Below are 23095 nucleotides of genomic sequence, written 5' to 3'. Positions count from 1 at the left end.
TACCCCAGCTCATTCCCGAACACAAGTCCTCGGGTCCCATTTCCTTAAGGTTGGGGCTGTTCCCGTTCTCTCCACTTGTTTTAAAATTGTATACAATTTACTTTTGTAGATGCACTTTATGAGGGGAATATCGCTCTCACATTCCCTCAATCTCATAGACTTTGCGATATAACATGCTATCCCTGATGAATAGGGTGCGTCCCTAAACCTTAGAAGGGATTATTTACTACTTCTCTTCACCGTACTCCCCGTATAACGCACATCAATCATTTTAAATTGCTTTTTATCCCCGTGGGTCGATCACTTGGCACCCATCAGCCACACTCGAAAGTCTGTTGTAGGCCAGAAACAAATGGCGACGGAGTGTACGGAGTACTTGACTTACTATCCACGTCTTGGCTCAAATAGAATTCCGGTGGCGAACCCATGTGCCTTAAAAGACCAAACAGATACTCGCCTCATCAGGTGCATCGGGTAGCCTCGGTTGGCCCGGGTCTTAGCCAGTAGACTCAAAGTGTCGCAAGAAGCTTCGGTCTTTGCGCAAGTTATGCGGTGAGGATCACAGGAAGATGCCAGAGCGGGTTAGATTGGAAAAGCATACAGCTGAAACGGAAATAGAAGCTGTGGCGTTTTGGGTAACTGCCTACTCCGGACTGAACGTGGCAACCCACTGTCATCTTAACTGCGGCGATCTTCTGATCACTTCAACCTTATTACGCCGGGGGAAATGGCAGCCGACCTATGGCTTCATTTTTCCTTCCCCTTGTCTTTCTGTCTCTTTTTCGTGATCGACAAGCTCGTTTACTTACAACCTGGTACCGAAGTATGGAACACGGAGTACGCCGTAGAGCTTCGCCTAGTCGTGTGCTGCAGATCTATGGCAGATTGCCTGGAGGGAGGTAGATCTTATTCTGAGGACCAATAGTTCTGCGCTCATGATAAATCCGGATGATGAACACAGTGTACGGGCAAGAGCATGTGTTGGTTGGACCCACAGCCGTGGAGAAAATTGCCTATTAGTGGCTATACATGCAGCCCGTCTCAGCCATTGAGGTAATCGAACATAATCTAGGAATATATGATTATTTGGGATTAGTGGAATAAAATAACAGTAAGACGAATGTAGATTAAACCCCCCCAAGGCTACTGTATATTGCATAGTATACAGATTGCACAGCCCATCATTTCCCCGGGGTCCAGACTCGCATACACGCTCGTGTTGACGGGAAACTTTGGAAACGAAATGTTAAAAAAAGGCGCCAAAGTCGCCGATCAGACCCTGAGAGATAAACTGCACCTATCGTCGACATCGCCCTAACTGAGATGCACGCTAGATTGCCTAGGTAATCGGTAATCGCTCGGCTACAATATATGCGTCTGTTGATCAGGTAGGTACCAGCATGCATGCTCTACTTGAGGTACATATGCATATTTACCATACAAGATATTAAAATGCTGCGTAGGCAGGACGCGGCTGAGCTTGATCCGGAGAAAATCGAAAAACCGGTGTGCTTGCATGCAAGAGAGGAATGAGGCGTCAGTCAAATACACCCAACAGCCTGGTCTTCGGATCCTTTGTTCTCGTGCGCAGACTAGTGTTGGCGTGACCGAATAGGATCCTCTTGTGGGGGGCCCATATCATATTTGGATATTGTTGGGAATAAGCAAAAATGCAGAAGCTGTTCAAAAGCTGTTTAGGAGCTGCATGAGTATCACGCAAGGACAATGGCTTTTGAAAAGGTTAGAGTTCGAATGTGTTTTTCTCTTTTACTCTTTTTTCTTTTCTTTTATTTCCAAGGTTATTTTGTCTCTCTTCCTTTCTCCTCGGCTCGATGATCTTAGAAGCTCTGACTACCCCGCATTTTGTTTCATCTTGGCGATGCAGAGATATGACACTGTTGGGGAGCTCTCTGATTTGACCTTCTTGGGCTTATGGCTAAGCCGCTAATGTTGGTATTGTAGGGTAATGGGTTGGATACGAGGTAGATATTATTAATTTACCTTGTACAATCCATGGATGAGAATGAGAAGGAGTTTTACCTAGGTACTCTGTACTCCGTACAACACTGTGCATTAATGGTTCGGAAATATCTCTTGTCGATCACCTATACCATGTGAAGTGCCGAGAGATATGTTATATGTTGTACATAAAAAAAAATAATACCATCGAGCTCGAAAATAAATATCCTCCTGTCGCCAAAAGCCACAAAATTAATATCCGACGCGCGCATGGCGACGCACTAATGGGAGAAGCTCATTAGGCTGCTACATATATCGTACATATCCTCCACTCTGGAACCAAGCAAGCTAGGAAGCTAGGGCTCTGTTCCGTCAGGCTATTAACTCCGGGAGCCTCCCCCCCCAGGAGAGACGGTATGTCTTCCCCAAGTGTATTGTATGGAGTATACGAGGAACGATGATGATGATGATATCCCAGTACAACATAGAATCAGCCGGAAATAAATTCCTCGCATATTGCATTATCTTCCAAGGTTGTTCTGGTCGAATGTCGGTCAACACTCGGGATTTGCTCCTATCAGCACTAATGATAGCTTACCAACCAGGATCTTGCGACTAAGGGTGAGGAGCCACCAATTGACCCCTTGCAGGCATTTTGACTTCGAAGTTAGAAACCAAATGTTGAAGACCAACAGCGCGAAGATAGAGAAGAATGTGACCAAATCAAAAACTTACCGCAAGCCCCTATCACAGCTGACAGCAAAGTTAGGAGCCTTGGAACCTTACAAGGTTGGGACTTTCCAAGGTTCCTTAGAAGGTACCTACCTAGGTAGGTAGGTCTATAGGCCTCCTTACTGAAAGCCCGGGGTGCTCTTGCCGTAACAGACATCGGGATGTTGTCTAAAATAGGTAATAGCACGTAAATATGGAAGGAGCTATCGAAGAAATGACTCTTAATTCCTCTTAATTCCCCCGCAAAAGACAAAATTCAAAATTCCACCATTTCCCCGATTTCTGTGAGGGGAATCCCCCTAACGGGAGAAACATCGGTCTCGATTCTGTGCAATCACCGTCTCATGTTACTTTCAAAGCCCGGAGCCCAAGGACGAGAAAGGAATAGCGCCTGGTCGGCTTGGCTTCTTTCCAGACCTGCATCCCCCTTGTCATCTGATGTACAACATACAATATACGTTGTAAAATAGCATCTTCTTAGGAAAAGATCCTTGCTCATTCGCGGGCATGACGTCTTCTACGGGAATGGCGTGGATTTTGTAGGGCCGTCTCAGCCGTCGGGTACGCATGCACGCCTTGCTGCAACTAACGTGGGATGGAGCACATTAGATAGCGTGGCTTGCTATCCTTGCTTGGAGTACGGAGTACGCATGTGCATTTCCTTGGTTTGAGATACAGTGTGTGGATACATGTACACTTGGGTTTGGGTATACTGGCCGTTATTGTCTTCCATAGGAAATAGTGAGACTTCGAACCCCCGAATTGCATGACTCGCCATACATATGTACTTTCAATTCATACTAGGGCGAAAATAGCTCGTTTTTGATCTACAGGTCTAAGACCAGTCTTTCTTTTTTATGTATCGCGGTCGTTCACCAGACACCACACCGTGATGCTGGGCGCCCTTATTACATCGCTGGAAATCCCAGTCTGTATATCAAGGAGATGACTGCTTTGCTGCGGCATAAGTCCACATATCTCTAAAAATGCGGTATAGACGTCGCCCACAGAATAGCCCTGTAAGACCCCTCCGGAAGCAATCTCAAGGATGAGAAAACGAGAGCCACAATGCCAAACCGCGAAATTAAGTATACTGCCAGAGAAATGGTTAAGAGAATCAAAGCCTAAAAAAAATGACGGGAGCATTTCCTTCCACCTTAGCCACATGCAAACGTCTTGCATCATCATTAGTAAACAGTAGATGAAGATCGAAGCAACTGAAACAATAGTAAAAGCACGCCAACTTGTCTGTTCTGCTTTGGTAGGGAATTTAAAGTTCCAACTGAGTTCCAACGTTAGCTCTCGACACCTCAGAAGCTCGTACCGGAAGGTTTATACTTACGCAGCCAGATGAACAGCGCAAAAACTCAGAGCGACCACACTGCCAATGACATCACTGATAATCTTAATGGACGAAAATGTGTTCCTGGCGAGCCAACTCTTCATTCAGCCAAGTAGTAGAAGCCAGAGGCGTGTTCAGGAGCTTCCGCTCGTGGTAGAGCTCACTCAGGGCAGATATTACACTGTCGTTTCTGATGCATGCCTGTAGATGAACCCATTTTCCAGGTTTCACATCCGTGGCGTGTCCTATCTCGGCATTCATGTCTTGGCGATTGCACCGTGGAGGGACTATAACAGGCGTGGCCATATCCTTAGGCTTACACCACCAGAAGCCATATGTGAGAATGCCGCATAGCACACAAGCAACCGCAGTGAGCTCGATCAGTGATATTGGAAGGTAGTGTACCCGTCTAGCTATAACATCGACAAGAAACCAGGTGCTCTGAAAGACCGTGAAGCCCTTTGCGAACCAATCCAATCCGCTTTCGACCGATCTTCAATATCTCGATCTCTAATATCAGAACATGGGATGACTCCAGCTTGTATAAGCAGATGAATATCTCCCCACCCAGCACTATAGATCCACTCATCCTGTGTCTGCAAAGCTATTCCACCCATTATAAAGCAGAAGCAGTGAGCAAGCGTCCACTCCGCGTTCAGAGGCTGCAGTTCAGTGTCGGCAGGAGAATGTTCCATCGGCCTGGTCCGGACCGGAAGCCATATCTTGGACATTGATATTTCAGAGTCCTTTGCTGCCTGCGTTCTATTGCATGTAGCTTTCAAGCCTCTGGCTGCAAAGAATTCTGCAACAGCTGCTCCGGCTATTTCTCCGGGATAAGAATATTATAGAGCCTGAGCCGGGCCCTGTCCACTATTAATCGCCAGTCTGATTGACTCGGGGGCCCAACGTCCATGTGAAGGACTGTCCATGTGCAGGCGAGAATGTTTGAGAAACATGCCCACAGAATGTCCCACGTGGAGCGAGTATCATCTGCGAACTGCCAGCCGACCAGGGTTGTTGGATTCGAGGCTAGCGAATGTTTCGGCTAGAGAGAAGAGTAATACCAAAAACAGCATTATTGAGGTAGGTTCACGGGCGTATGTTAGCCTCCGCTTAGGGGTGGCGCAGGGGTCTGCCAATGTGTACTCATGTGAGGTTTAGTCCGAAGCCTTGAAGGGAAATGACTCGAGCGAATCTGCCTGCCAAGGCACCAAATGGTTTGAAGCAGGGAGACAGAAATTGGGGGATCTATGGCTATCAGACAACCGCATATTCTTGCATGTATGAGAGACCGAATTGCTGCTATTTGGGACGAGGTAAGTCTGTTCCTATAGACAACCTTGGAATGATCTATCACAGTCAGTGGGGTTTGCTCTTTTGCAAACATTAGTACGGAGTACGGAGTACTGAGGATTGTGTCGAGGCCGTTCCATACATGTGGGGTTTCAAGGTTGGTATCTTGGAGCTGTACTCCGTAACAATACCCAAAATCTAGAGTAAAATTGTAAAATTGTAAAATTGACGCCCCTGAGCGGAAGTCCCCCGCCAGCACAGTCCAGCATATCAAAGCTGATTGGCTCACTTCCAAAACTGGGGCCGGGTCCCGACCTGAAGTCGGGCGGCCCGAAGTCAGCACCCGACCAATATCCGATCAGCACCCGAGCATGCCTGGACCGGTCGACTCGACGAAGGTCTCTTATGTTTGTACTCCGCACAACATTGAAAGTTCAAGCAGTGGACCCGTGGACCGGCTGGACCTTCCCTCTTACCTGTTCACCTGCCCAGGTGGGTGCGAGCAATCACCCCCTTGCCTCTACTGTATTGTATGGATTCTACCTAGGTATATAGATGTAGGCCTTGCAAACGAGCTTGCTGTTAACTTTCTTTGCACATGTCTGGAGCGCGTGGAAAGCAGCTTTATCTGCAACAACGGAGATTGCTTTGCTAGGATATGTTTCAGTCAAAAGCGTAGATATTATCATCATGTCCAACCCATTTATTGCTTGTAGAGAACAATCACCTTAGAGTTGCATCTCATCTGCCTTGACTCAGATAATATTTGTCGAGATATCCATTTGATCTTGAGTAATAGTGATGCTGGTGGATTCGGATCTGGAAATGCTCCGCTAAAGCAACTAGGACCCCTGCATCTGTTGATAGGGCTGGAGATACTACAGCATAAACACTTTCTCATGTAGAATAGGGCAACAGGTAGTAAAATACAATACAGAGCCTTATATAGCGAATATAGCCGTTGGCATCATGCGCATAGACAGTTGTGACTTTTGGGGCAGTGCTACATCCATGGATATAGAGCACTATATACGAAAGCACAGATGATATACATCAGGCAACCCAACATCGACCCGGAATAGTAAATAGTAACAGCCCGGAATAGGAATATGTCCGTGAGATATCTTACTACCTCCACTATACCAACTCCAAAATCCCAACCAACCCAACTCGAACTTACCAACTCGTCAGCCCGCGCTCACGATCAAACCCAGCCCGCAGCTGCTTCCCAGGCTTGAGCAACTTGCCCTGCAAGACAGTGTACCGAATGATATTCTCACACTCCTCCGGCCGCACACGTGCCAACCAGATGCCCTGCGCAGCACCCTCATCCACGACCCCCTCCGCATCCGCAGGATCATCGCGCTTGTACCAATCAAAGTCCCGGCGGCGGTACACAATCACATTCGCAGAGTATTTGTGTCCACCGACATGGCTAATGAAATAGATACCCACACCACCGGGGCGCTGGTCGTCCATGTCACGGTACAGACCGAGCGGACGCAGGTGGCGCTCGAACTCGCGGCGGAGCAGGGGTGCGGATTGCCCACAGCGTGCGTCGCGCGTGCGCTGCGAGCAGAGGAGGATTACTGCTGCGTGCGGGCAGGGGTGGGACTTGAGGGATGTGGTGATTGATGTTGTGGATGGGTGTGGGAGGTCTGGTGTTTCCGGGGAGTCTTGGTCTTGGTTTGCCTCTGTTGGTTTCTCCGGCGTGGGTGGGATCGCACCTAGTGGTGTGGTTGTTGTCAAGGACCGGTTTACGAAGTTCTCGATCAGATCTGGGACTAGCTGTGGGGTGACGTGCTCGATGACGGTGAAGCTCGGCAGCAGGAGGACGTTTGTTGGTTGCTTGCCTGCGTCGGCCATATGGTATTCGTCCGGGACTGGCATGTTTGATGCTGACAGCTTGAGTCGCTGTAAGAAGGTTCTTGTTAGCTTTTCTGTGTGTGCATTGGCTTTGGCAGGTATAGAGGGATGGTGGTGGATATTGTCATACCCCATTGCTCGGTTCCAGTCCCCCCTTCTCAATGGCTTCCATGACGCTCCCTTGCTCGTCTGCCACGTCTCGCACCCAATCTGACTTGCCAGTTGCGACGAGCATGTGCGTAGCCCATCCGTTGACTTGTCCATATAGTTCGTCTTGGTGATCGACATCGAATTTTGCGGGGTATTTGATTGTGCATGTCGCACAGTCGTGCAAGCAGTCTTCGCCGTCTACTGCTGGATCGACGTTTTTGAACAGCTTATCGCTTGACGAGATTCTTTGAAACCCCTCTGCGGCGAGGGCGTTGTCGCCCACAGCATCGGTGGTGAGGTCGGTTTTGGAGGAGGCGGCAGAGACGTTGGAGGAGCTAAAAAGGGAGGAAGTCCCTCGGCGAAAGAGATGCATTGTTACAGTATATGGATATATTCTTCAGCAGAGCGAGAAAGGAGAAAAGCCTGCCAGTTTGGCCTCTTTTTTTTTATGACGCGTCGTAGAATGATAAATTGATCTTATCAATCAATTTTGCAGGTTCGCCAAGCCCTCGGAATGTTTTCCGCCTAAGTCAACCCCACTGACCACACTGACCAGGGGAGGTAAAGCCCTAGAGAGATTCTAATGTTGGCGCAATTGGGTGCCCAAATGGCGTTGCTCTATAAGTAATATACAGGGTATGAAAATTTAACATTATCACTGCCTACGTCCAGCGTAGTCAATTGTATACGGCAAATCTGTCGGATCCCGTGGCTGCGTCAAGCGAATGACACTCCCTCCCGAACTGCCAGATTGGCCCGATGCCACGCGTCGTAGAGATCTCATAGAAGGTGTGCGGAAAGGACTTCGTGCCGCGTAGTATCCACTGCCTGTTGACAGTCCCGAGGCGGGGCTCTGCATTGCGGGCGCAGTGTCATACCCGGACTGGGTCTCCCAGGTAGACGCATTCGATGGACGAAGGCTGTCACTCCGCACGGACCCTAGAGTCCCGTCATAACCATAAGTCCCAATGGTATCGGTTTCTCCCTCTTCGTCCGAGGGCCCGATGCCAGATTCGCTATAGGCTCGTCGGTAGCTTGCACTGTCGCGAATTTCATCCAGGATCGGTGGTGCAATAGATGTCATCCCTCTCAAGATCTCCGCAAACAGATGCATCAGGTCGCGGAATTCCGCCTCGTGTAAATGGCGCGGCGAGAATCGGGCTCGTTCGTACAGCGCAAGGAAATCCACACCGAGTTCTGGCGGATAGATAGCCCCGAGGGACGTCAGATGGCGGATATATTCTCTCAGGCCCATTGACGCAGGACGTTGCAATATTTCCACCACGCGCGTATCCGGAAGAGACTGTGTCGCAAGGTCGCCTGACGGATCGAAGTGGTACGTGGCCGCAGGTGATAATGAATCAGCAGGGGCAAGGGAGACAGCTTTAGCTTCAATCAAGCTGGGAAGCTCCTGTATGACCGTGCGATATGGAAGGTTCGGTAAATCCGGCGAATCAGGTGAAGACCAGCCGGGGTGCTCGACATGACCCCATGGGGGTCGTTCGGGGTCAATGAGAAGTGGTCTGTATTTCTGGAAGCTGTCCTTGTCGGTAGAGATATCACGCGGGCGGGCTTGATACGCGATGACCGCACTGCGGACCAGGCCTTCCTTCACTAGTCGCCTAACGCTCTTGTTCACGTCTTCCTTTTCCACGGGGATCCAGGCTTTGGGTATGCCGGTGAGTGCACTCCGGTTCGTGTAGATGCGTGTCGCGTAAATGAGAACTGCAATTATAAAAGTTATAACATATGCGCCGGTGATGAAAAAGACGTTGGTGAGTCGATTCGTCTCGTAGCATTGGTAGATAGCGTCCGCTGGTGTGAGGATGATGAGGCAGAAGAGGATGAGGGCAAAGAAGAAGAACCCGGTTGTGTTGAGAAAGCGCTCAAGTCTGACTGCCATGACTTCCCGTGTGCCAACTGCATGACACTTGGGTGAGATTTAGCAGATCTCAGCCATGAAGCGGAGCGAGTATGACGGGGAACAACAACTGCGATACCGATAAGGATATGATTTAAAGTTGAACACGTGATCCGCATTGCATAGGCACTTTCCCCGTTCGGTGGATTTTCAACAAACTTCCCCAGTGCTCACCTCGGGGGGAATTCCTTTCTTTTCACAGGCAGCTGACTGTCGCATACCTCTCTCATTTTGCGACATCAAGCAACAACCTCTCCGGCCTCAGCCAGCTTCAATTGGAAGTCTTTTCGCATAACCCCTTATCTCCGATATCAAGAAAAGTGCGAAGTCAACAAACTCACTGGAGCAACAAGCCATGGACCAGCCCAAGCCCGCTAGTGAGCAGCAAATGTTGCACATCCTGGTGACAGGTGCCAACAGGTACGAAACTTTTATACACCGGTTTAGCTCAATTCCCTATACTAACTTAGACCATCCACAGCGGCCTTGGGTTCTCTATCTGCTGCCGCCTTGCCGACGAGTTCCTCTCCTCTCACCCAGAATCTGAATCCCTCACCATAATATTCACAACCCGGAGCGCGCGCAAAGCCCAAGACACAATCCGCAGACTAGAAGCACACCTCCAATCGACCTCGCCCTCCGCATCCGCCGCGGCACGTGTGCACTTCGTCTCCGAGACCGTTGACCTTGGGGATCTCCGCTCGGTGCGTGCACTTTCTCGCAAACTAGTCCACACCCTCCCCCGACTCGACTCAATTGTCCTCAACGCCGGGCTGGGCGGCTGGTCTGGCATCAACTGGTTCAGGGCCATTTGGGACGTATGCACAGATCTCCTCCACGCGGTGACCTGGCCAGCCTACAAGCTCGCACCGGCGGGCGTGTTGACAGACAAGCAAACAAAGACAGAAGAAGAGCCTGCACTCGGAGCGGTCTTTTGCGCGAACGTCTTCGGTCACTATATGCTGGCGCACAACGTGGCTCCGCTGCTGAAGCGGGCGCGCACGAATGGGCCCGGCCGTGTGGTCTGGGTTTCCAGTGTCGAGGCGACTTGGAACTTCTTCGACGTCGACGATATCCAGGGTCTCCGCACTGATGCGCCATATGAGTCTTCTAAGGCTCTCACTGATCTCCTCGCGCTGACCTCCGATTTGCCGTGCACGGCCCCCTGGGCGATTGATAGCTTCCTGCAGTCCGAGACCGAGCTTGACACCCATGCTATCCACGCAGATGCCCCCGATGTGAACCCGCGCATGTACCTCTCTCACCCTGGTATTTGCGCTACATCCATCGTCCCTCTTATTCTTCCCCTTTCATGGGCGATGATTGCTGTTTTCTGGACTGCGAGGATGCTGGGCTCGCCCTGGCATCCGTTGTCTACTTACCTCGGCGCTTGTGCTCCTGTGTTCCTCGCCCTCGCATCGCAGGCAGACCTGGAAGCTGCGGAAGAGCCTTACCGCCGGGCCGGTGGTGGTCGAGCGAAATGGGGTTCGTCTTGCGGACGGCTTGGAAACGAAAGTGCGGTTTCTACTGAGGTCGACGGCTGGGGACATGGTGGTGTTGTCGGCACGCCTGTTGTTGAGGCAGACCGGCTCCGACGTCGTAAGCGCGGCGCGGAGGATCTTACCAAGGAAAACAGGGAACAGTTCGAGGAACTTGGACGCCAGTGCTGGAAGCAGATGGAAGAATTGAGAATTCAATGGGATGAAATCCTGGATCAAGCTGAGGCTCGTTCTGTAGAGACGGTTTGAAGGCAAAGAACCGCTTCCTCAAATACTCACATAACTATGCTTATCTTAAGTCTTTTCCTTGATTTTCTGCTGCTTGACTTATTCGAAGCAGAGCAGCTTCAATGACTGTATGTATGTGTCCCAAATTCTGTATGTAATACTAGTATGCTGTATGATACTTCTACCAAGATACCTGAAAATATGAAACATCTGAAGAATCGTGTTGAAGGCCAACTAAGCTTGTATCTTTTTTTTCTCTTTTCGAATTTCGCCTCCCATTATTTACATCAACAGAACCAGCCCCACGCCCATGTTCTCATTAAAACGGATATGGCATGATTTCCTTACCCACCAATTGCCAGAAGACCAGCAGATAAAAAAAATGAAAAAGAATTGGAACGAAAACAGGTGGCCAAACGCAAGGGAGCGGGGATGTAGTGACGAAACCCTCAATATGTAGCACTAAAACGGGGATAATTTGGAGGATAAAAGTAGAAAAACAAGACTAAAAGGGGTTATTTCTTGCAAAACAGCCGAAATCGCACGTTTTCACCATCTAGGTTTCTGAGTGCATTGATCGGACGAAAGGAAGTTGAGAGGGCGATAAACCGTCACTAGAAGAAAAGGCAAGCCGGCAACAGAAGAGAAGACAACGCAGTAAACGACTCCGGTTCTATGCATCAAGGAGGGCGGACTGGAGGGTGGTATCGGCACGAGAGTTGAAGGGAGGTATTTCAAAAGGCATAGCGACGTGAAGGAAGAGGGGGAAGTAGGAAAAGGGATTACATGATGATCGCGGGAACTGTATAAACTGATTAGTATAGGTCTATGAAAGATCAGAAGGAACCAGGACGTACCATCAATGTTTTGCTTGATGCTCTTGTGCGGCAGGATTGAACCACCATTGACATACACCTCGTCGGCAATAGTAACGTCGTCTCCGAGAACAGTGACGTTCTCCAGACGTGCCCAGCGGCCAACAGAGCTGTTCCAGCCAACAATGGTGGACTTGATCCAAGCGTGGTCCTTGACCTTGCAGTTCTCCATCACGACGCAGCGCTGAAGACGGACACCGTCGCCAATGACGACGTTGGGGCCAATAACCACGTTAGGACCGATACGGCAGTTCTTGCCGATCTTGGCGGAGGGGTCAACCATGACATTTCCGCCGTGCACGTAGGGCTCTGAGTGAGGGGCAAGCATCTTGGGGTTGCGCTTGGCCAAAGAAGTCAGGTACAGGCAAGTACCGGTGAGGAAATCCTTAGGTTGACCGACGTCCATCCAGAAGCCCTCGAGATCGAAGGAGTGGAGCTGGCCCTCCTTACAGATAGCGGGGAAGGTCTCCTGCTCGATGGAGGTCGGACGGAGGTCGATGCGCTTGAGAACGCTGGGGTTCAGAATGTAGATACCGGCGTTGATGCGGTTGCCAACGAATTCCACGGGTTTCTCGACGAAGCGGTCGATACGGGAGGCATGGTTGGGCTTGTGCACGACGACACCGTACTTGGAGGGCTCGTCCACCTTGGTGACGACAATGGTACCCTCATCACCGTGGTTCTTATGGAAGTCGGCGAGCTGCTTGAAGGGGTAGTCGCAAATCACATCCGAGTTGAGCACAAAGAAAGGCGAGTCATCCTTGCCCAAGATCTCCTCTGCCAGCTTGAGCGGACCAGCCGTGCCCAGCGGTTCGGACTCGACGGAGAACTCAATATTGACTCCGTATTGCTCCTCGTACTTCTTTAGAGCTGCAACCATCACATCCGGGCGGTAGTTGACGGCAAGAACGATATCAGTAACACCCGCAGCAGCCAAGCTCTCGACCTGGTGCAAGATCATGGGCCGGTTTCCGAACTCCACCAAGGGCTTGGGAAGGGTGAGGGTCTAGAACAATTGAGTATTAGCATTGCCCAGTAGAGAATAAGGCGTAACATATAAAAGGGATATATTTACCAGAGGACGCAGACGAGTTCCAAACCCTCCAACAAGAATGAGAGCTGTAGAGAGGGGTTAGCGGGGAGAAGTGGGAAGCATTGACTATACAACATACCCTTCATGATGAATTGAAAATGAAAGTAATAGAAAAATTAGAAAAAAAAAAGATTAGGAATAGTAAGGAGAATCAAAAGGAGAGAAAGACTCTCTGTTATTTAGGGAACACCTGGCCGTTGATGGATTTATTTTCGTCCAAGTGGGGGCACGTGAGTGGCGGTGATTGGAGGGGGCCTCTGTTTGCGGGAAAAAGGGGGCTCATATACTTCAACTTCCTTCAACTTCAGCTGTTGCGAGCTTGTTAGAGCTGTTTTGGGGATATAGAATTTATATTTTTATGAATGAATCAAGTGGTATTCAATGTACATTCTTTCACATGAAATTCCAAGTACTCAACATCTCTGACGCGTTCATGAAGTCTCTGGTCTCCTGAGCTTCTCACTAGCTCAGCCATCCCCGGCCAATATGTCCAATGCTATTGCATGGTTTCGACCGGGGCAATGCAGATGGCACCCGCGAAACTAAACCTCCAATTTCCTATGGTCATGAGATGTCGCCCCCCTGAAACTTAAGTTATGGGAATTTGTGGTTGGGTGATTATTCCCCGTACCCCCTCTCCCATCTTAGATACGATCATTAGTTTGGCACTTAGTATGGAGTACAAGACACATATTTACCAAGCCTATAATTTAACCCATGGACTATGTAAAGCATGAAAACAATGTATTAACTACTGCGTATCCGGAGGAGTCCACGTGGATGCGACATTCCAACCGAATTCGTCACAAATCGGAGCATCCAATTTCGTACTCGGCGAACCTTAAGAACCGGCTGATCATCGTGGGAGCTACCTTCTTCGATTCTGCCCTGGTAAAACCCAACTGCATCCGTCACATCCACCGGTTGTCGATGCAACAGCTCTACCGTAGTCATCCTCGGCGCAGACTCTGTCCATATACCCGATCTTGGAATGTACTGAGCCCGACGGTTCGGAGCAACACGATGTCGCGGGGCCGAATTGACGCCAACGATCGACGTAGGCGATCCGCTTCGTTGTTCTTGGCAGCGGTCTGCTTCTCTGGCTTGAGCCAAAAATTGACTGCAAACCCAGCCCTTGTCTCGTCTCCAACGACGAGCTCGATGAGATCCAATTCGGTTTTCCATTGTCGCGTTACTATCCGACGTGGGGATGAACTGCCAACACCCCCACGATCATATTCACTGTCATCGTTTGCGGTGCAATGGATTGGATGTACCTGGCCGTGGGAAGGTCTTGCAAATTGCTGAGGGATTCAGGGATATGCAGGATGCGAGGTGACCTTGGGGTGTCTGGTTTGTCCAACCTCGTAAAGCTAGCCAACATGCTGTCCTCGCCCAGACTGCTGTCCTGTATGGAATCTGTTACATACAAATCTGAGCCAGCTACCTCGGAGGTTTCATGGATAGCAAAAGAATGGTCGTAGAATTGAAGAATCGAATCTTCTGATTGTTCTTGTGTCGCATCTGTCGCATCTGCCGCAACAGCCAGTTGATGCGAGATGAAAAAAGCTGGATCCTCATAGCCTTGAAAAGAGTCATAATTGTCACCTAGCTTATCGACTGATGACCGCAACACCCTCCATCTTACAGGTGGTTGCTCCAGAGATAGCTGTTCTGGGCTGCTCGTATTGTCGTGAAAGGGAGGTATGGGCTTGTTGAGAAGCTCGTCTGTGTCCCAGTTCAGATTTGCTGACAACGGAGCCCCTACCAAGAAGATATTTTTTCGAGACATATCAGTCTGCATTAGAGGGCAGAATATGCAGGTCAAGGGGAGCTCTTGTCCTTGAGAAAGAGCGTAGACCGGAAGGTCCCTGAGGCCATTGAGCAAGACGTGTCACAAGGTCATTTTAATAGCGTCAAGAAGGTGAAAGAAGTTCAAACGCCCGTAGACGTCAAGTCGTTGAAATTCGTCAAGACCGGGGCGCGAACCATGGGCAGCTTTCTGTCGACACCGCAGGTGTACCTGCCCCTTTCAGCTACTAGTACCTACCCTGTTATTACAAATTTGCTCCAAATCACCATAAGCAACCTTAGTCATACGACATCCTCCATTGAAATGTCCTCTTCATTCCTTCGTCAGAGTTGATGAGAGCTGGCGACACTATAAGGACCTCTGGATATACCGTGCACGTGCCATCCAAGACCACGTGATGCTTCTACGGTCGCCCATTCAGACCCAAGTGGCCGTCGCCATTCGCCGCATCAAAGCGGAGCACACTATCGCCTTCCTCTCTATCTTCATTCTTGCGTCAGCGATGTCAGTCTCTTCAACTCGGACTTAGCAGATTCAATTTCGCTTTTCGGCTGTAAATTCGACTAAGAGGAGCACACGCCCATCCTCGCACCCCCGGCCGAGTGCCGCTGTATATTGGAGTCATGGCCTTCCAAGTCCCGATCCCCATGCCTGTGAGTATCACTTCGCAATATCTCATCCAGATCTCATGACTGACATGAGCAACCTGCTACTAGAATGTCGCTGCCGTGACATCGGATCTCTGGCCTTCAATGTATAACGTCCTGGCCGTTCCCTGGAAACAGACCGGGCGAACGACGACGACCAATGTCAGCGAGTCTCTCCAGCGCAGTACTAGCCGACAAGGAAAGGAGACGGTATGGCATAACCTATTATCCATTTGATGCCACTCCATGCTGATGAAGACAGATAACTCAACGCCCGACCTTGCCTGAATATTTGGAAGGTTTTTCCATCGAAGCCCTACGAGCGGACATCGTCAGCCGGCCGTCGCAACAAACATGGTCGTCATTGCTGAACCGAAGTATGTTTTGGCTTGAGCAAACTGCCTTGGCGAATTATTCTAACCATCGATAACAGACAACGTACTTCGGGCCACTTCATCTTTTACCCCGATCCGCCATTCTCTCCCCGCTGCCCGTTCATACTCAACCCTAACCCCATTCCGCCTTAACTCCCTACGCGCTCCCCCGAAGGTCAGTGGCCTGTCGAAGTCACAACAGCAACGGTTCTTGTTCGGGGGTTCCTGGCATCATGTACTAGCTCAGAAGGAGAAGATCGCCAACAAGAGCCCGAACAACGCAGATGCTCAAAATGCTCTCTATTCGGCTCTTCTGCGTGCCAAGATGCCGGGCATAGTTATCGAACGACACCGGAGTGGATATTTTGCAGGCGATCTGACAACTGAAGCATTGGTCCAACAGGCCCAGTCAAGCGTCGGTGGCGCCGACGCTGGTGCTGGTGCTTTCGCCGGGCCAAACCACAATCTGAGCCCTGAACAGCTCCAGGCAGTTGGCCAAGCGGTCGCTGCCCGGGCTACTGGCAGTCAAATCGGAATGGGAAAACAAAACGGTACCGGTGCCAAGGACGCTCCTCTTTACGTCGTGGTCGACGAGTCTCTCGGAAGCACAGTGTTCCGCTGGGTCAAATTCTTGCTCATTTTCGGCTTTTTCACTTACATCTCTCTGGTCACGGTCACTATCTTGGTTGAGACCACTGGCGTTCTGAAGAACGTTCGAGGTGCGCAGGACAAAGAAGCTCAGCCCGAACAGCAAACCGCTCGCTTCAGTGATGTGCATGGCTGTGACGAGGCCAAAGATGAGCTGCAGGAGCTGGTGGAATTTCTTCTCAACCCAGATCGGTTCTCTTCCCTAGGCGGTAAGCTGCCCAAGGGTGTTCTCTTGGTTGGTCCTCCCGGTACTGGTAAGACCTTGCTTGCGCGTGCTGTTGCTGGCGAAGCGGGTGTCCCATTCTTCTACATGTCTGGATCTGAATTCGATGAGGTATACGTCGGTGTCGGTGCCAAGCGTGTTCGTGATTTGTTCGCTCAGGCCCGTGGCAAGGCTCCGGCTATCATTTTCATCGATGAACTGGATGCGATAGGTGGAAAGCGAAACGAGCGTGACGCTGCTTATGTCAAGCAGACACTCAACCAGTTGCTCACGGAACTCGATGGATTCTCCCAGACTTCCGGTGTCATCATCATTGCTGCTACCAATTACCCTCAACTCCTGGACAAGGCCCTCACTCGACCCGGTCGGTTCGATCGTAGGGTTGTTGTTGACCTGCCTGATGTTCGTGGCAGAATGGACATCTTGAGACATCACATGAAGGAAATCCAGTTCGGTCCTGATGTTGACGTTGGAGTCATTGCACGGGGCACTCCCGGCTTCTCCGGTGCTGACTTGGAGAACTTAGTCAACCAGGCTGCAGTCCATGCCAGCCGTGACCGCAAGGCTTTTGTTGGCCCGCTCGACTTCGATTGGGCCAAGGATAAGATCATGATGGGCGCCGAGGCTCGCAGTCGCATCATTCAAGACAAGGACAAGCTCCTGACTGCGTATCACGAGGCTGGTCATGCCCTTGTTGCACACTTCTCTCCTTCCTCCACTCCGCTATACAAGATCACTATTGTTCCCCGTGGTATGGCCCTTGGTATCACTCACTTCCTGCCGGAAATGGATACTGTTTCAAGGAACTATACCGAATACTTGGCAGACATCGCCGTCTCCATGGGTGGCAAGGCTGCTGAAGAGCTGGTTTTCGGCCACGACAATGTCACTAGTGGTATCTCAGCTGTAAGTCTTGCTGGTTGTGATTTTGATTTTCTTTTTTCAATACTAACGGTCTCTTTAGGATATCCAAAGTGCCACCGAGACGGCCTTCACGTTGATCACCCGGTTCGGATATTCCAAGAAACTCGGCAACGTCGACCTGTCTACAAACTACGACAGCCTATCATCGGAAACCAAGCAAGAGATCGAAGCTGAAGTGCGCCGGCTTGTAGAGGAGGCCCGTGACCGAGCAACCAACATCCTGACGGAAAAGCGCAACGAACTTGAGCTTTTGACGAAGGCGCTCATCGAATACGAGACGCTCACGAAGGAGGAGATGGAGCAGGTGCTGAAGGGCGAGAAGCTCAACAAACTCATATCCACCCCTAGTGCGCCGCTGAAGCTTCCCAGTGCCTTGCAATCGGCCAATCTCAACCCGTCTGCGGCAGGAAGAGCACCCACGGCCAATGAATAAGTCACCTCCTCACACACTCTGTAATCTCCTCTTTTTCATCTTTCCCCTGTCTTATTTCCTTTGCTCTACAAAACACCCTCCTACCGTGTTTTTCGTCTCCATCGTGCATCCCCTAACCACTCGGGCGTTTATTGAAAATACCATATTTCCTTGGTTCTCTTTCCTACATCATGTCTCAGTCAGATCCGCGTTGACTCTGGTTTTCGACTCGCTTTTCTGCGTGCGTAGTTACCATTTGAAGCTTGAATCGATCTCTGTACATATTCCTTGTATTTTGTATTATGTATGCTATCCGTATATGTCACAATCTACAATCTATCTGTTAGTAAACCAATACACCAATGTAGGTAACCTGGAGGCAATTGATATCCCGATTCTTCTCTCATCTCCACACCTCCAAATATAGTAACAAGCCAAACCCTAAAATCCCAAGAATCCCAAGTCTGGCTCCGTGGGGATCATGACTTCACCGGCGCATCACTGCCCAGGCACTGAAATCACGTCCTTGATTTGAAGCTTCTCCACTGTCATGATGTCATGGGGGGTTTTTTTTGGCTTAACTCGGAGAATTATCTGATGAACTGGTTTTCAGTGTTGACATATGGAGATATTACGATTAAGTTTGATATTCAGGGTTCGTTTAGATTCTTTAGTAGAGATAATATTTAGAATTTTTTTTTCTTCATTTCCTCACAAACGGTTTGTATATACAGTGCCAAGTTGAGCTTGTTCCAGAGAGAAACAGGCCAACGGCAAAATGGAGGAAAAAAAAGGGTCAAACCCCAGCTCATCTTCTGCAACAAACGACTCCCGTCATAACGGTCATGATGAAGGGGGACATGGGCGTGGCGAACGCCTATTAGGACGGACTTTCTAGTCGGAAATTCTCTAAATATGTATAAATGGGAAAACTCGAGGTTGTCCAAATGTCCCCCCCGGAAAAGAAAAATGAAACAATCCGGGTATCTCCAAGAGAGGATACGTGCGATATCCGGTTGATATGATCTTCATGTATAACCCTCCTCTCAAATCTCTCTCCTTGCGCGTGTATGTATCGTGCATGGTGTGAGACGCACAAACTGGGCCGCGGGGTCGATGACGGTATTGGGGTCATCTCAAAGGAATATGTAATAAAGTTGTTTATTCGTCGTCATGGTGTTCCTCTCTGTCCTCGTCGGCCATCCAGCCGCGCGACATCTCCACGGCCTTGGACCACTTTTTATACATGCGGGCGCTGGCTTTGACGGACATCGCGGGGGTGAATGAGGCTCGGTTGGCGCGGTTCATATGCTTCAGTTCGGAGAAATCCTTCCAGATGTCGATAGCGAAGCCGGCGGCGATTGCGGCGCCGAGGGCGGTGGTTTCGTGCATTGAGGGTCGTTCGACGGGGATTTGAATGATATCGGCTTGGGTCTGAAACGAGAATAGCAGTTAGTGGTGTGGTCTGAGGATTGATTTCAAGAGAGAAACTTTTGAAACGCACCTGCATGCAAACGTCGGAGTTACTCATGCCGCCGTCCACAGCCAGTTCTGTCAGGCCCTTGCCGCTGTCCATTGCCATGGCGTCGAGGATAGCTTTCGTTTGGAAGCAGGCCGCTTCCATGGTTGCACGGGCAATGTGTCCTTTTTGTGTGTGGGCGGTGATTCCCCCTGGTGAACGTTAGCGACAACATTGTGCGAGACGAAGCACCGTGTTCGAGACTTACAAATAGTTCCCTGGGCATCATCGATCCAGTAGGGAGCAAAGAGACCACTGAACGCAGTGACGAAAATGCAGCCTCCGTTATCCGGCACACTGGCGGCCAAATCGCTGACCTTCCGCGAGTCGCGGAAAAAGCCGAGGTTATTCATTAGGAAAGAGACACCACTGCCCGCCACGGCCACACTGCCTTCCAGTGCGTAGACAGGCTTACGATCTCGCCCTAATTGGAATCCCACGGTGCCCAAGAGACCATGTTTCGAGATAACCGGCTTCTCACCCACGTTGTAAAGAAGGAAGCATCCGGTGCCATAAGTGTTCTTCGCCATTCCCGGAGAAAAGGCGCAGTGGCCGACCAAGGCTGATGCCTGGTCACCCAGACAGCTGGTGATGGGAACACCCTCCAGCGGCCCTTCGGCCATTTTACCGAAACCCTCGGGATCAGCCGAGGGAAGAATCTCAGGCAGACGGATCTTGTTTCGGTCAATATCAAAGAACTTCAAGAGGCGATCGTCGTATTGGAGGGTTTCGAGGTTCATGAACATCGTTCGTGAGGCATTGGTAACATCGGTAACCAGGCGCTTGTTCTGAGGACCACCGTTGAGGTTGTAGATGAGCCAGCTATCGACGGTTCCAAATGCAGCGCGACCATCATCATAGGCCGACTTGACATCGGGCAGATGGTCGAGCATCCATCGTAGCGTGACGGATGAGGGGTATGTGGAGAGGGGTAGACCACAAATGTTACGGAGTTCATCGGCGCCGGGCTTTTCCTTTAATTCCCGTACCAGGTTGACGGTACGAGTATCGGTCCACGTGATTGCGTTGTGCAGGGGCTCGCCGGTCTCCCAGTCCCAGACCAAGGCGGTTTCTCTTTGACTGGTGATGCCAATGGCTTCGATGTCGGATGTGGTGTAGCCGAGGGCAAGGAAGGATTTCATGGCCTCTTCGATACAGATATAAACCGACTCAACCAATTCGTAAGGGTCCTGTTCGTGCCATCTGCGGGGGTGCGGGGCACGTTAATATCGAGTCGGGGAGGGGGAATTGCAAGGGGGTCTGAACACCTACCCTGGATGTTCATGAATCTGCTGGAATTCAGTTTGGTATTTGGCGATAGGAACACCGGTGCAGTCGAAGATGATGAATCGTGTACTCGTTGTACCCTGGTCAATGGTACCAATGAATCGACTCTTCATTTCATCCTCGGGCTCATCCTGTAGCAACGAAACATCTCCATCGTCTCTCTGCTTTGGACGATAATTGAGATTCAGTTGCTCCCGTTGTTTTTCCTCCACATGCTGGTGCACATGTTGTTCGGGGAGCTCGAAATCCTGGGCGGGTTCGGAATCTCCATCAACGCTCTCAAAGTCCAAATCGAAAGGGTTCCGCATCTTCCAGAATGTGTGAAAAAGAAAAAAAGAGATATTAAGAGAGAGAGACCGATTTTACTGTCCAAGATTTAAAGAGGGGGGAATGACGGAGAGAACTACGAGGTGGCGGTGTTGGGATACGGGGACCAGCTCCCGCAGAAAAGTGGAGCGTGACGTATCAGAGAAGTGACCAAGGTATAAAAAGTAGGTGGTAGTCACTTTAGTCACTTCAATGTTCGGTATAAAATAGAAAAACGGTAAAAAGGTGAAAAGGTGAAAAAGTGAAATTGTTCGAATAGAGAGAGGTGTCGTAGTCGAGGTATGTATAGAGGATAAGAGAATAAGAGTATAGAGTATAAGGTAGAGTAGAAGAATCGGGAGAAAACAAGAAAACAAGAATCACAGAATTAGAACCAGGGCCCTCCTCTTTTATCCAAAGGGGTGGACTCTTAGGGAATAAGCCCACCTGGGCAAGGTGGGGGGGAAAAAGAAATGAGAAATCCGGTTCGGATTTTTTTCTGATCAGAAGACCTCGTCACCTCCCCCACTATTTGCTCTTTATAGGATTTTATAGGATTTATAGGATATATTATCTTATTATATTATATCTAGGTACGCTATTAAAGCTGTTTCTAGACTTGATATGAATGTTACCTTGGATATCTTCATACTATTAACACCTTTCTATAATGCTTCCTATATCCTATATATACCCATCCCTAATACCCTATTTATCCTTATATATAGACCATCTCCCACTCAACCCCATCTCTCCAAGCCTGGGCACTCCACAAGCCCCGTCGATCGTACACATGACACGGTCCATTTTTCCCCTGCGGTCCCTTTAGTCGTTCTAGAACCCCCCCTTTTTTTATTAGTCGACATTCTTTGCAGATTAGTTGGATTCCTATTCATGGAGAAAATCCCATGGAAGAATTATTGATTTATATAGCCTATAGGGGAAAGAAGAAGGGGGGGGGAAAGAAATAAGGAAAATGGGGATTCCCCATTCCTGGAGAACGGGCTCTAGTCGAGGCCAAGAACATTCGAGCACATCAACCCCTCCTCCGGGGAACTGCCTATGATCTTGACTCCCTACTTCCCGGGTCTCATTCTTATTGATCAAGATCCTTGTTGGCACATTGGCATTTATCCTAGAGAATAGTTAAATCCCTACTCCTCCCTACTTATATACCTACCTAGGTACAACATAATTATACATAAACCCCCGGATGACGTCTCCAGTACCAGGTTCATTCCTGGAGAACCGGTCTTATTAACCGGCTTAATTGCCCTATAAGAGGCCATTATCTCAAGGCGTGGAGAGGGTCTTGTCAAACCTGCCAGGGACACAGACGGAAAAAGGAACAAAAAATAAGCAAAAAGAAAAGAAAAGGCCGATCAAGGTGGATTCCAGCATGTTTCCTGTTATCGGGCGTTACTATGTGTACTCCGTACCTCGCATGCAGGTCTCGCTTGACCTTCCCTGGGAACCGTTTTCAAGCAATGAAATTCGATGCGACTTGCACAAAAGGAACAAAGTACCCTCTTTTTCTTCCCATAATATTCACTATTTCAGCTAGTTCCTTCCATAGTTAGATCTCTAGTCGATATTTTCGGCACCCCGTGACACCTCTGTGATCGACCCGCCCTTTATAATTCCCCCTTTGGATCAACTCCGATCTGCGGCAACCCGTGTGACCAAGATGCCGATTACCAATTGCGCCCCTTAACTCCGTAGCCACGGAGGTCTATGTATGGATATAGCTATATCTTAGGTACCTAATCTTGCAGCTCTAAATCAGATTTGATGCTAAGCGCGTGGCTTTTTTTTATCCGTGTTTCGCGCCAAAAAAAAGGAGGAAGAAAAAAAAAAGAAATTTAATGCGGGAGGCATACATCCTTGGATATACCCTTGTAACATCCGTAGCGCTTATATCTACTCCCCACTCAATACTCAATTGGTAAATTCTTTCACTCAAAAAAACATTGTTACTTGGACG

At 49.6% G+C, this 23095-nt stretch overlaps 9 protein-coding genes across 9 annotated transcripts; 2 read left to right on the top strand and 7 right to left on the bottom strand.

The window, feature by feature from the left end:
- Nucleotides 1–3546: 3546 nt before the first annotated feature.
- On the bottom strand, nucleotides 3547–4764 carry N7519_004261 (uncharacterized protein; the record flags this gene model as incomplete). The annotated part of the gene is given in 4 exon segments (XM_057291037.1): nucleotides 3547–4000; nucleotides 4034–4095; nucleotides 4106–4446; nucleotides 4467–4764. 4 exon segments carry the CDS (start codon nucleotides 4762–4764, stop codon nucleotides 3547–3549), a joined length of 1155 nt encoding a protein of 384 aa, XP_057152239.1.
- An 89-nt stretch (nucleotides 4765–4853) lies between these two features.
- Nucleotides 4854–5109, bottom strand: N7519_004260 (uncharacterized protein; the record flags this gene model as incomplete). Its single annotated transcript, XM_057291036.1, is given in 2 exon segments — nucleotides 4854–5078; nucleotides 5098–5109. The coding sequence occupies 2 exon segments, from the start codon at nucleotides 5107–5109 to the stop codon at nucleotides 4854–4856; spliced, it is 237 nt and encodes a 78-aa protein (XP_057152238.1).
- A 1393-nt stretch (nucleotides 5110–6502) lies between these two features.
- N7519_004259 (sucrase/ferredoxin-like domain-containing protein) lies at nucleotides 6503–7715 on the bottom strand (the record flags this gene model as incomplete). Its single annotated transcript, XM_057291035.1, has 2 exons — nucleotides 6503–7240; nucleotides 7323–7715. 2 exons carry the CDS (start codon nucleotides 7713–7715, stop codon nucleotides 6503–6505), a joined length of 1131 nt encoding a protein of 376 aa, XP_057152237.1.
- A 282-nt stretch (nucleotides 7716–7997) lies between these two features.
- On the bottom strand, nucleotides 7998–9245 carry N7519_004258 (uncharacterized protein; the record flags this gene model as incomplete). Its single annotated transcript, XM_057291034.1, has 1 exon — nucleotides 7998–9245. One exon carries the CDS (start codon nucleotides 9243–9245, stop codon nucleotides 7998–8000), a length of 1248 nt encoding a protein of 415 aa, XP_057152236.1.
- Nucleotides 9246–9618: 373 nt separating this feature from the next.
- Nucleotides 9619–11011, top strand: N7519_004257 (3-keto-steroid reductase; the record flags this gene model as incomplete). Its single annotated transcript, XM_057291033.1, has 2 exons — nucleotides 9619–9683; nucleotides 9745–11011. 2 exons carry the CDS (start codon nucleotides 9619–9621, stop codon nucleotides 11009–11011), a joined length of 1332 nt encoding a protein of 443 aa, XP_057152235.1.
- Nucleotides 11012–11772: 761 nt separating this feature from the next.
- Nucleotides 11773–13069, bottom strand: N7519_004256 (mannose-1-phosphate guanyltransferase; the record flags this gene model as incomplete). Its single annotated transcript, XM_057291032.1, has 4 exons — nucleotides 13038–13069; nucleotides 12941–12984; nucleotides 11848–12871; nucleotides 11773–11792 (listed from the first exon to the last, which is right to left on the bottom strand). Exons 1-4 carry the CDS (start codon nucleotides 13042–13044, stop codon nucleotides 11773–11775), a joined length of 1095 nt encoding a protein of 364 aa, XP_057152234.1. The 5' UTR covers nucleotides 13045–13069.
- An 839-nt stretch (nucleotides 13070–13908) lies between these two features.
- Nucleotides 13909–14750, bottom strand: N7519_004255 (uncharacterized protein; the record flags this gene model as incomplete). The annotated part of the gene is made up of 2 exons (XM_057291031.1): nucleotides 13909–14200; nucleotides 14236–14750. 2 exons carry the CDS (start codon nucleotides 14748–14750, stop codon nucleotides 13909–13911), a joined length of 807 nt encoding a protein of 268 aa, XP_057152233.1.
- A 418-nt stretch (nucleotides 14751–15168) lies between these two features.
- N7519_004254 (i-AAA protease YME1) lies at nucleotides 15169–18020 on the top strand (the record flags this gene model as incomplete). Its single annotated transcript, XM_057291030.1, has 6 exons — nucleotides 15169–15275; nucleotides 15340–15424; nucleotides 15488–15628; nucleotides 15681–15795; nucleotides 15852–17569; nucleotides 17628–18020. The coding sequence occupies 6 exons, from the start codon at nucleotides 15169–15171 to the stop codon at nucleotides 18018–18020; spliced, it is 2559 nt and encodes an 852-aa protein (XP_057152232.1).
- Nucleotides 18021–19160: 1140 nt separating this feature from the next.
- N7519_004253 (glycerol kinase) lies at nucleotides 19161–21113 on the bottom strand (the record flags this gene model as incomplete). Its single annotated transcript, XM_057291029.1, has 4 exons — nucleotides 19161–19433; nucleotides 19504–19670; nucleotides 19727–20721; nucleotides 20791–21113. 4 exons carry the CDS (start codon nucleotides 21111–21113, stop codon nucleotides 19161–19163), a joined length of 1758 nt encoding a protein of 585 aa, XP_057152231.1.
- Nucleotides 21114–23095: the final 1982 nt, after the last annotated feature.

The sequence above is a fragment of the Penicillium mononematosum genome (genome assembly GCF_028829835.1).
Source record: "Penicillium mononematosum strain IBT 11891 chromosome Unknown utg000002l:1.0-8112719.0:1.0-8118358.0, whole genome shotgun sequence".
In the NCBI taxonomy this organism is placed as follows: domain Eukaryota; kingdom Fungi; phylum Ascomycota; class Eurotiomycetes; order Eurotiales; family Aspergillaceae; genus Penicillium; species Penicillium mononematosum.
The sequence above is the reverse complement of the archived record's forward strand: the minus strand, read 5'-3'. Positions and strand labels throughout refer to the sequence as shown.